We start from the raw sequence: 12,531 nt of genomic DNA, 5'->3' as shown, positions 1-12,531 counted from the left end.
CCAGGGTACTTCTTGTGACTAACTCAAGGGGGCAGCAGGCTGATATCATCATCTACCTAAAGATGGTATCATCAACCCAGCATCAATGGGGTCTGCCTTTTGGTTTGTTTTCTATGACATGGTGCTGTTTTGTGTTTACTCATCCAAATTCCTTAGCAATGCATATAAAGATTTTCACAGCCTTTTTCCTATATTCCTTCCCACTCTTATTTCACACCAGTCAAGCCAAAATAAGCTACTTGTTGCTCTTTCAACAGCTTTGTCATAATTCTGTGCCTTTTGGCATACTTCTTGTGCCTACTTCAAATGTCATTTCCTCCAAGAAGCTTTCTTCAACAGCCAAGAAGAGTTAGTTAATCACACAAAAGTGGGAAGAGACAGGGTGATCTGGGTACCAAATCCCACCTCTAATACTTTGGAGCTATATGACTTTGATAATTTATTTGATTTGCCTGAATTTCCTTATTATCACAAGGTTGTGACAATGATACCTATATTATAGGGTTATAAGACTTGTATATTTAAACTACCTGGAACCTGCTGGTGTTCAACAAATGCTTGTTCCTATCCTCCCTTCCTTTCTTTGTCTTCCCATTGTTCGCAATACAATTATGGCAGTGGTCCCCAACCCAGTTAACATTTAAATTTTTTTTTGTTATTTGTTTATTTGTACCACCTCTTGAGCTCCACTTTGGACTTAGTGAATTAGAATCTCCAGGAGTGGGCCACTGGTATTTGTAACTTTAACAAGCCCACCTCCCCACGTTTATGGGGATTATGGTTAAAATTGCTTTACATATATTTCCCTTGACTAGAATGTAAGCTCCACGAAGACAGAGATTTTTATATATTTATGTATTTTATATGCTCATAAGTTCATCACCATATTACCAGTTCCTAGAAGAGTGCCTTATACCTAATGTGTTCAAGAAATATTTATTGGATGAATGGATAGAAATATACAAATGTATCCCTGCCCTTAAGGGGCACACAGCTGAATATAGGAGATATATATAAACTGACAAATAATTAATATATCATCACTACTAGGTAACTCAAATGCCTAGGATGTCAATTTACCTGTGATTGTAAAGATCATATTTAGTTTTAATAGACAAATGATGATAGTTCAAATTACTGCTGGCCCAGTGGCCATAAATTAGCCTTATCAAAAGGCATCCCATGCCCTGGCCGGTTTGGCTCAGCGGTTGGAGCGTCGGCCTGCAGACCAGAGAGTCCCGGGTTCAGTTCCCACTAGGTCCTAGCAGCTAGGGGCACGTACCAAAAAAAAAAAAAAAGAAGGCATCCCAGTTATTCTGGGGAGCCTCCAAAGGAGTTTCATATATATCTGCAAAAAAAAAAAAAAAAAAGTCAGCCAAGATAGTGTGGCTCAGCAGATTGAATGTTGTCCCATGGACTGAGAGGTCCCAGTTTGATTCCTGGTCAGGGTACATACTCAGGTTGTGGGTTGCGGGCTTGATCCCCAGTAGGGGGCATGCAGGAGGCGGCTGACAGATGTTTCTCTCTCACATTGATGTTTTTCTCTCTCTCTCCCTTCCTCTTTCTCTAAAAAAGCAATAAAAACATATTTAAAAAAATGTCAGCTACAGAAATTGTAGGGTGAATGGTTCTCAAAGTATGCTTGCAGGGCCATCAATATCAGCATCACTTAGAAATGTGTTAGAACTGTACATTTTAAGCTCTACCCCAGACCAAATGAGTTAGAAATTCTAGCAGTTATCCCCACCAGAAGAATGTAATGCACACTGAGAACCAATGTCACAGGGCAACTACACCCTTTTTCTTCTCTTACGCTAGCTTCTCTGTTTTTACTACCAGAATAGTTGCTTGGTGAATAAAAATGATGACACATGTGCTAATCTCAATAAAATGATGCCAACATTGCTTGCTCCACGTTATAATACAGGAGAGTGCTGCTTCTCTAACTCAGTGCCATTCTTTATTTGGGTCGTATAAGCCTCAAAGCATCTTTGCTTGTGTTTAGAATCTTTAAAAGTTTCCATTCTCTGCTTCTGGCTCTCTCTCCTCTAATTATAGGAGTTCAGACCCTGGGTGGGGATCAGACACCAAACCTTCTCCATTCTACTAATCTCCCTTCATAGCTAAAACTACCACATATCCCTTTTTTTCTCCCAGAGTTACAAACAAAATCATCATTCAGAATCAGGGCATACAGAAAGTATCATTAAGCAGAAAGAAACTATCTTGTTTCCAAAGAATTCAATCATTTATCTTCAATATCATTATTTTTCTAGCTCAAATAGGCAAATAAAAATAGCATGCATGTGTTGGAGGTGAGGGCAGGGAAGTTTCCCCTAGTACTGATGTTTTTCTTCCATGCAGAGAAACCTCAATTAATATAACACTCCTGAATTTTCTTCTTCCTTTTACTCACTGCAGGAGAGGGGAGTGACCTATCTGCTCAGTAAATTTGGGGAAAGTTAACCAGATATGCTTTGCTCAGCTTCTTCTCCCTTTTGTCTCTTATAAGTGAGTTTTCTGCAGGAAGGAATTTTTCCTCTCTTTCTTTGGGTGGATAAATCTGCTTAATTCTGGGTTCAGTTTTATAAAGCCCATTTGTTCATAGACATAAACTACAACTTCCAACCTAGTCTAAATCAATAATTAAGGTTATAATTTGATTCCCATGTATTTATATCTTTCCTTGCTTCTTAATTGGTAAGAATTCAGGCATGGAAAAGATGTACTATTTCTTGGGACTCCCCAAATCCCCAATACTATGTGCAAAACTGTTTTACATGGATACATTGAAAAGCATGATTAATATGTCAAAACATTATTGCTATTTAAGTTCCATGATAGCAGATTCTTTTTGGGGGTGGTGGTTTACTTTATTCTCATTGTTTTATATCTAGTACCTAGAATGGTTCCTAACACACATATTTGTTGAATGAATAAATGAGGTGAACATATATAGTTATTCTTGGGTCTTAATTAAATACACCATTGGGTTTTGGTTTACAAACTAAGATATATTCATTTATTCAACAAATATTTATTTGACTATCTACTACTTGGGAAACAGAACACAAACAAACTATTGGGAATAAACTGATAGCCAAGATAGGTACAATTTCTATCTTCTTAGTAAATGCCTAAACTTTAACATTATTAAATACAATGCTTATATTTTCATATTTTGTCATTATAAAAACATATTTTTAAAGCTAAATATTACCAGCTCTTTTCCCTGGCATCCATTAAAAAACTGAAGATCAGAAATCGGATCAGTGAGATACGACTGGAGGAGATTTAGCCGAAGACCTGTGGGAGGTTCGTTAGTCATTTTTACTCCATTCTGTAGAATTGTTACTGGGAACTAAGACAAAATAAACAGAGCATTACTTAAGGCAGCCAGTTTGAGTCCTAAAAATGCATATACCACTGGATTAAAAATAGGCACAACAGAGGACTCCAGAAATGTTCTTTTAAAACCTCTTAAAGTTAAGCATTTAAATCTTGTTTAACATACACAATGTAAAAAATAATTAAATAAGCGTACTGAATTCCATAGGAAATAAATATACCTTTGGAGATGGATAACTTGTGAGCCAAAGCCTAAAGGACGAGTTACAGACTTCAGTGGAAAAATCTTCACATATTTTTTCCAACGTGGGCATCCAGGAGACAGCAAGGTGACAATTCTGTAGGCAAACCCAAGTTCCTTCTTCTATTGCTTCTTTAATCATTTTTGCTGCAATTGGTCCTTGTCCCTGTCCCAGTGAAATAGCTTGAAATTTATTGCCAGACATAGCTTTGTCATTTGCAAATTTCAGCAGGCCTAAGAGGGCACACACACAAAAAAAAAATGGTTTCACTGCTTATACTAAAATGATAAAATATGTCTTATGTTTCAGTAATAGGTATTTAATTGGAAAATTCTAGTTACCTTTCCTTATCAATGCCAAATTTACTAACTGATTTACAGTCAAATAAAAATGGATATTAAGTATGATGATTTATTTATAATTTCTTTAAAGTTGACAGTATATACACTTACTGGCCATGGGATCTGCTCCTGGAGATAGCACAAAAATTAAGGGTATGGTGCAATTTGAATCCAAGTAACTCTTTGTCAAATCAAATGGTGGAGGCTCTACAAACTTTTTCCCCAATTTGTCAGTTACATAATTTGTTATAGCTGGTGTTATCTGTTAAAGAGAAAAGAGATATGCTCTTTAGAGAAATTTTATTTCACATAACTTTGATTATTACTGAAAACCAACAAAGTAAAACATGAGTTTAATGGCCAAGGAAAACCCACAGTGTATCACAGACAATGTGTGATTTCCCTAATACTTAAAAAGTGTCTATAAATTGATGGGGCAAGACTAACAATCCAAAAGAAAAACGAGCAAAGATGATGAACAGCTTATAGAAAATAAAATAGAAATAGATCTTAAACATATGAAGAGATGTTCAACCTCATTCAGTATAGCAGAGGGTGCAAAGTGTCCCTCTTCTTTGTTTCCTTTTGGAATAAAACTCCAAGTTTACCCAACCTTTCTTGAAGTTAGATGTGGCCATGTACTAAGTTTTGGCCACAGGGATACAAGTAGAAATTATAAGTGGGGCTTCCAGATCATATTTTTATAAGGACGCTGTTTGCCTTCAATACTCTTTCTCTTCAACAGATGTAGTGTTCATGAGCCATCTTCTATCTTACTGATGAGGACCATACTCTATGGGCCTCTAGCATGAGAGAAGGAATTTGAATCTCTAGATGATCTCAAAAACAGAGCTGGTCTGTCAGCCCTCAAGCATTTGTCCTGGGGTATTTGGAGAGAGAGAAATTAATTCTATTGTATTTAAGCCACTGTATTTTAGGTCTTTTTGTTTTGGCACTTAGTCTATACTTTAATACTCATAAAATACAAATTATAACTACACTTAGATACCATTTTCACTTATCACATTGGTATGTAAATGGGACAGAGATAGCCTCTGTATATTCACTCCTAGATTGTTTATTTCTTCACAGCAGGTTGAAACCTGTTAGTTCAAAAGTTCACCAGTACCAAAATAAAATTTAAACATATCCAGTTGTTTTCAACATAGCCCAAATAATCAGAATTTTAGCCATTTAGAGCCTGCCTAAATGTTGAGCTACACCGAATATTTACTAGTCATAGATAAATAAGATAAGGCCCAGGACATTACTACCTCAACAGTCTGCTGCCCTTCAGAATTCTGATCCAAAGACTCCCAGCAGCTAAGCAATATCACCTAGACACTACATGAACCCCCTCTCCTTTGGGAGTTTCTCTGCCTTCCTCCCCTTAGAATAGTGACCTCCCCCCAACCCCACCCACTATTCCCAGACCTTTTGACAGACTCCTGTTGTGAAAGACTTCTCTCTCCCTAGCATGCAAAACTGTCAAAGCATCATCCATTGAAGTTCATGTGTACTACTTCCACCGAATGGTCATCTTTTTCCTTGATCAGCCCCCAAATTCCTCAAACCCTCTACTTAGCTTGTCAAAGATCCCAAAGCTTGGCAACATATGGTGTGGGCAAAAGTAAGCATGAACAGACATATTCATCTTATGCTGTGGAAGAGTAATCTGGTATAAATTTCATGGAGGGCAATTTGGCAATATCTATAAAATTACAAATGGACAAACCCACTTACACAGCAATTTTATTCCTACGAGTTGCACAAGTGAGAAATGACTTTTGAATAAGGTTGTTCATTGCAGCATTTTTATAGTAGGCAATATATAAATATTATAAAGATCCATCAATAGGAACTGGTTAAAGAAATTATGGTATACTCATACAATGGAATACCATGCAATTGTAAAAAAGAATGAAAAAGCTTTTTATGAACTGATAGGGAAAATAAAAATAAAACAGTGGATGCTACCATTTGTGTTAAAAATAAATGGAAAAATTACATGCATGCATATTTATATATGCATAATAGGATGACAGAAGCAGATGACATTAATTGCCTGAGGGAAAGGATGTTGAATAACTCAGGGATAAAAACTGAAGATACACCTTTCATTGTATTCATATATGCATGTGATTCAAAACTGTTTCAGTTTTGAACCACAGGAATATGTTACTAACTTGTAAATTATATTAAAATTATTTTAAAATAGAAGAATACATTATTTTTATCAAATATAATACATTATATTTATCAACATTAGCAGCAGAAAATAAGTATAAATAGGTATTGGGTATTATCTTCCAAATGCCAAACAACTTTCTAAAATGGAAACTGTAGGAATCAATGAAAAGAGGAGAGAGAAACGCAGGCTTCTGTAGTCCTAGAAGGTCTGTGGAATACATGGGAAGGAAGGATGGAACTTTATACATGAGTAATTTTGCGTAGTTGTGAGCAATTCTGTAGTCGGAAGCAGTGGAAGTTTCAAGGAGGAGATAAGAGTGGAATGGCACACAACAGGTCCAATTAGTCAAAGTAAGAAGATTGTTAAGCTGTACTTTTGTCATTATTCTAAAGGTTTTTCAAAAAGGGTCTCACAATGACATAGCAGTTTTTTATTTCTTTCTTTAATAACTTATGAGCAATGATGAAATCTTTTTTATTCTTTTACCATTAATATCAGGTATAGTTTTTACCTAGTACAGTAGATTTTCAATATACATTTTAAGAAAGGGGAGATGTTGAGGACACAGAGACTTGCTTCCGATTACTCTATGCACTGGCCAGGGGCAATTTCCCTGAGATGATGTAACTGCAATCAAGTATAATAGTTTTCGATAGAAAAAGTACCTTGTTCCAGTAATTTAATGTAAGAAAAAGTAATACGACTTTTCAATAAGATTTTGATCCTTTATGGAAGATACTCTAGAGAAGAAATTATGGAGATTTGAACAGACTTGGAGATGGATTTTGTGATAGTTAATTGTATGTGTCAGTTTGGCTAGGACATAGTACCCAGATATTCAGTCTAGATGTTGCTGCGAAGATATTTTAGAGATTAACAGTGAATTCACTAGACTGAGTAAAACAGATTGCCCTCCATAACGTGGGTCCAATCAGTTAAAGCACTTAAGAGAAAAAAGACTGACTTCCACTGAGGAAGAGGGAATTCTGCCAGCAAACTGCCTTTGGACTTGAGCTGCAACATCAACTCTTCCTTGGATCTCCAGCCTACAGATTTTGGACTTGTCAGCCTCCACAGTCACATAAGCCAATTCCTTAAACTCTGCATTTCTCTCTCTCTCTCTCTCTCTCTCTCTCTCTCTCTCTCCCTCCCTCCCTCCCTCCCTCCCTCCCTCCCTCCTATTGATTCTGTTTCTCTGGAGAATCCTGATTAATGCATACTTTAATTGAATTTAGTTTAATTCAATTCAACTCAATTCACAGATATTTATTGAGCTTCTACCATTTGCTAGGCACTGTTTTAAGTCCTGGAGATATATAGCAAAATAAGACATGAGTCCTGACTTCAAGAAGTTCACAGTGTAATGGGAAACCCTAACAAATAAACAATTACTATATGTTCTATCGTGGTAAGTGCTGTGATGTTTAAGCACAGGCTCCCAAGCATAGCAGACTAAGAAATAACTCCACACATGGTATTGAAGCAACATCTCCATTGACCATCAGGGAGCCGTTCAGTGGAGGGCAAATAGGCAGGTGTTTCCCAGATGCAGAGATTCACATTCCCCATTTTACCATGAACAAGGGAGGCAGCTAGTGATAAAATAATGAATAAAGTATTGTTTTGGCCTTCAAGGGACTTATTGTCTAGTGGAAGAAACATGTATATACACACAACTATCAGGTAAAAAGGAATGGCATACGTTTTAATTATGTACAAGGGTCTTTGGGAGTTACAGCAAGGACAAATACTCAGGAGTCAAGTAACTATGCAGGCCTCTGTTTGAACCTACTCAGAGACTGAATGAAACGTTAGATAATGCTCCTTGTGAAACTTTAATCAAAACATAAAATGTGGAAGGAAGGAAGGAAGGAAGGAAGGAATGGAGGGAGGGAGGGAGGGAGGGAGGGAGGGAGGGAAAAGAAAGAAAGAAAGAAAGAAAGAAAGAAAGAAAGAAAGAAAGAGAGAAAAGGAAGGGAGAGAGAGAGAGAAAGAAAGAAAGAAAAGGAAGGGAGAGAGAGAGAAAGAAAGAAAGAAAGAAAGAAAGAAAGAAAGAAAGAAAGAAAGAAGAAAGAAAGAAAAGGAAGGGAGAGAGAGAGAGAAAGAAAGGAAGGAAGGAGGGAAGGAAGGAAGGAAGGAAGGAAGGAAGGAAGGAAGGAAGGAAGGAAGGAGAAGGAAGAAAGAAGGAAGAAGGAAGGAAGGAAGAAGAAGGAAGGAAGGAAGGAAGGAAGGAAGGAAGGAAGGAAGGAAGGAAGGAAGGAAGGAAGGAAGGAAGGGACCATCACAATCACTTTCAACACCTTCATTTTATAAGTGGTATAACCTGAGCTCAGAAAAGACAAGTGACTTACTCAGTTTAAACCACATGTATGAGCATAGTTTTTAGTTTTATCTGCTTAAAATTTTTCCTTTTGATCTCACTTATATGTGGAATCTAATGAATAAAATAAACTGATAAAAAAACTAGAACCAGAGCCTGGATAGTGTGGCTCAGTGGACTAAGTGTCATCCCATGGACTGAGAGGTCCCAGTTTGATTCCCGGTCAGGGCACCTGCCTGGGTTACAAGCTCAATCCTCAGTAAGGGGCATGCAGGAAGCAGCCGATGGATGTTTTGCTCTCTCTCCAGAGTCATGTATACATGAAACAGACTTACAGCTGTCAGAGGGGAGGGGGGAGGGAGGATGGATGAAAGAAGGTGAAGAGATTAGCCAAAGAACATATATGCATAATCCATACACACAGACAACAGTGTGGGGATGGGTAGAGGGAAGGGGGGTGGGTGGAGGTGGGCAAAGGGGTGGTGGGTGGTGGGGGGAAATGGGGACATTTGTAATAGTGTCAACAATAAAAATAAAGTTAAAATTTTTTTTCCTTGCCCTAGCTGGTTTGGCTCAGCGGTTAGAGTGTCGGCCTGCGGTCCAGAGAGACCCGGGTTCAGTTCCCGCTAAGGGCACATATCTCGGTTGCAGTTTGTCCCTGGCCCTGGTTGCATCGTGTGGGTGGCAACCATTCGATGTGTCCCTTTCACATAGATGTTTCTCTCTCTCTCTCTCTCTCTCTCTCTCTCTCTCTCTCTATCCCTCACTCTATCTGAACAGAAAGTGGGAAAATGTCCTCAAGAAAGGATAAAAAAAAAATTTTTTTTTCCTTTTGTAACATAATCATCTTAAATGTGTGAAAATGAGCACCCTGTTTATTTTACCTATAGAAAGATTTTAGTGCATGTTTTTTTTTTCTTTATTGATTTTTAGAGAGAAAGGGAGAGGGAAAGAGAGAGAGAAACATCGATGAGAGAGAACATTGGCCGCCTCCTGCATGCCCCCAACTGGGGATTGGGCCCACAACCTGGGCATGTGCCATGATCAGGAATCTAACTGGCGACCTCTTGGTACACCGGTTGATGCTCAACAGTGAGCCACAACGGCTGGGCTGTGCGTGTTTCAACTAATAAAATTGTGACATTTACAAGATTTTCTACCAGCTTCTACTTTCAGCATATATGGAGTAACAGGGACCAGATTTATTCTCTCACCATAAACAAAAAAATGGACAAAATTAATGAAACAATCATTTTCAGACATTGGGCTATTCAGGTAATAGGTGGTACAGGGCTGTGATCCCTGATAAAGAGGAAACAAACAAGGTGAGACTTATTACCTTGGTTTTCTTCTGGGAGGTACATTCTAGACTGTGTTTAAGAAAGCTGTAGCTGCTGGAAATTGCAGAGTTCAAATTAGAAGGGAAAGAGCTTAGTAATCTGCACAACAGTGGCCTTGAAAATTTGCTGAATCTTATGGAGTGCATGCATAGGCCAAGCAAAGAGTGACTGGGGAGCTGTGAACCAGGGACCAGAGGAGTTATCAGAGTTCATGCAAGGCTGGAAATCACTCAAGTTCCCAACAGCCACAGGGAAGAGTCCTTGGTGATCACTTGGGGCATTCAGGAAAGGCCTCACGAGGGCTACACTTGTGGAGCTAAACTATCCATTGAGTAAAGGCTATTCTCTACCCCTTCCCTAACAAATCTTAAAAAAATCTTTGAAAGGAAAAAATCTGAATTTAAGTAATTTAACTACCCACCCAGAGGGGTCGGCAAATTTTTTCTATAGAGTGCTAGATAGTAAATATTTTAGGCTTTGTGGGCCACATACAATTTCTGCTGTGTATTCTTTTTCTTTTCTTTTAACCAACCTTTAAAGTGTAAAAACCATTCTTAGCCCATGGGTCATGGCCTGGATTTGGTTTACAGGTGTTTTTGCTAAACCCTGAACCAGCAGAACAAAATTCAACAATCTTTAAAGGAAGATAACAATTCAAATAATAAAAAAAAGTCGTCATCCAATGAAGCTTTCCTGGGCATGCCAAGAAGCAGTAAAATATAATATAAATTCAAAAATAAAATCAGTAAATAGAAACAGATTGAGAAATGATAAAATTAGTAGTCAAAGATTTAAAACTGTTAAAATATTTAAAGAAAACTGTGTTCAAGTATTTAAAGAAAAACATGAACAGAATGAAAAGAGAAGTAGAATGTATAAAAAAAAAGCAAATAAATTTTGTAGAAATGAAACATATACTAGCTGAAACAAAAAATTAATTGGATGGGATTAATAAGAGTAGACACTACAAAAGAAAAAATTAGCGAACTTAAAGATAGCAATAGAAACTATCCAAACTGAAGCACAGTGATATAAAATATTTAAAAATAATGATCAGAACCCTGGCTGGATTGGCTCAGCAGTTAGAGTGTCAGCCCATGGACCAACGAGTCATGGGTTTGATTCCAGCCAAGGGCACGTACCTCAGTTGCAGTTCAACTCCAGCCCTGATCAGGGTTGTGAGGGAGGCAACCTGTCGATGTGTCCTTCTCACGTCGATGTTTCTCTCTCTCTCTCTCTCTCTCTCCCCCACACACTCTCTATCTGAAGATAAATAAAAAAATATCCTCCAGTGAGGATTAAAAAAAATATATCAGAGTATCAGTCACCGTGGTATAATATCAAGCAGTCTAGTGTATATTTAATTAGAATAATGGGTGGGGTAGCTAAAAATATTGGAAAAAATAATGGCTAAAATTTTACCAAGTTGAACAAAATTGTAAATCTATAGATCCAAGGTGCTCCATGAACCCCTTTGAGCATCTGAAATAAGGGTTAGTAAGTCAAATAACAATAATTTTAAACCTAGTGCTTCAAAAATGACAAATTATCTGGTTCCAAATGGAATATATTTGTCTTTTACCTTATCGGGTCTTAAACACCGAAGAATTATTATTTTCTGTAGTTCATTTAACTTCTGATCCATTGGTGCTGGAAATTTAGCATTGTGTGGCTCTTTACTGTCATATATTTCCCGCCATTCATCTATATATTCACAAAAATGTGTCCTAATGGAAAAAAATTAATAATTATTCTTTTATTGGGAAAAGTTTAAAAAGAGATTGTTGAGCAAGGAGATGAATGAGGATAGCTATAGGACCATTTAAAAAACACCAGATTACAAATTTATACATCACTATTCAATGCTAAATCATCAAGTTTAAACAATTACCTGAATCCTTGGAAGGCAGGAAATTCACTAGCACGACAAATTTCCTCCCAGCTTTTATCCTGTAACCATGTTGGATCAGGATTTTTCTCAGCAGTCTTAAGGCTTACTCCTCCGGTTAAAAGAAACATAAATTCCTGGTAGTCAATCTCTTTCTTTGCCCTGTATTCCCAAAATAAGGACTGTTGTAAATTGTTGATTTTAAAATTGAATACATTTCTGCTTCTATAACTGGGATAAAATAAACATGAATGACTTCCCCTACTGCTATAAACAATGAGAAAACTGAACAAATGAATAAAAGAACTATGTTTGGAAATTATACAATAGCCAGTACAGAACTGAGGTCCCTAAAAAAGGAAGACAAATAAGGTGACTCTTATGATTGACTCAGCTATCTGCCTGGAGGCATGTTCCAGATTATAAAGCAGGGAGGAGACCAAGATCAGAGTTTGGCAGTATTGCTGAGTTGAAGAGATCTCTACTAGAGATCTCACTTATTTGTGGAATCTAATGAACAAAAAAACCTGTGAACAAAATAGATCTAGAGACATGGAAGTAGGGAATAGACTGACAAACCTCAAAGGGAAGGATTTGGGGGGTAGGGCAGGAAGAGAGAAACCAAAGAACTCATTTGCATATATGCATAACCAGTGGACACAGACAATAGTGCAATGAAGGCAGGTGGAAGAAGAGAGCAGGGAGGAGGGGGTCAGTAAGGGTAAAAAAGGATGGATATCTTTAATATTTTCAACAATAAAGATAAATAAAAATTTTAAAAAGTAAGGCTGAGATGACTGGAATTTGTGGGCAGAATACAGAGAGGAAGGGGAGGCATGGAAAAGAAACTTTAGAAACCCA

The 12,531-nt window shown here is 37.4% G+C and overlaps 1 protein-coding gene across 1 annotated transcript in view; it reads right to left on the bottom strand.

Annotated features, from left to right (window-relative positions):
• Positions 1-12,531, bottom strand: part of DNAH12 (dynein axonemal heavy chain 12) — a 276,436-nt gene that overhangs the window by 17,417 nt on the left and 246,488 nt on the right. The window contains exons 63-67 of the mRNA XM_036266455.1: positions 11,674-11,832; positions 11,365-11,509; positions 4,043-4,193; positions 3,570-3,823; positions 3,221-3,361 (exon numbers count right to left, since the gene is read on the bottom strand). Coding sequence (XP_036122348.1) covers positions 3,221-3,361; positions 3,570-3,823; positions 4,043-4,193; positions 11,365-11,509; positions 11,674-11,832 — 850 coding nt within the window. The remainder of the gene's footprint in view (positions 1-3,220; positions 3,362-3,569; positions 3,824-4,042; positions 4,194-11,364; positions 11,510-11,673; positions 11,833-12,531) is intronic.

The sequence above is a fragment of the Molossus molossus genome, unplaced genomic scaffold (genome assembly GCF_014108415.1).
Source record: "Molossus molossus isolate mMolMol1 unplaced genomic scaffold, mMolMol1.p scaffold_m16_p_18, whole genome shotgun sequence".
Classification (NCBI taxonomy): domain Eukaryota; kingdom Metazoa; phylum Chordata; class Mammalia; order Chiroptera; family Molossidae; genus Molossus; species Molossus molossus.
The sequence above is the reverse complement of the archived record's forward strand: the minus strand, read 5'-3'. Positions and strand labels throughout refer to the sequence as shown.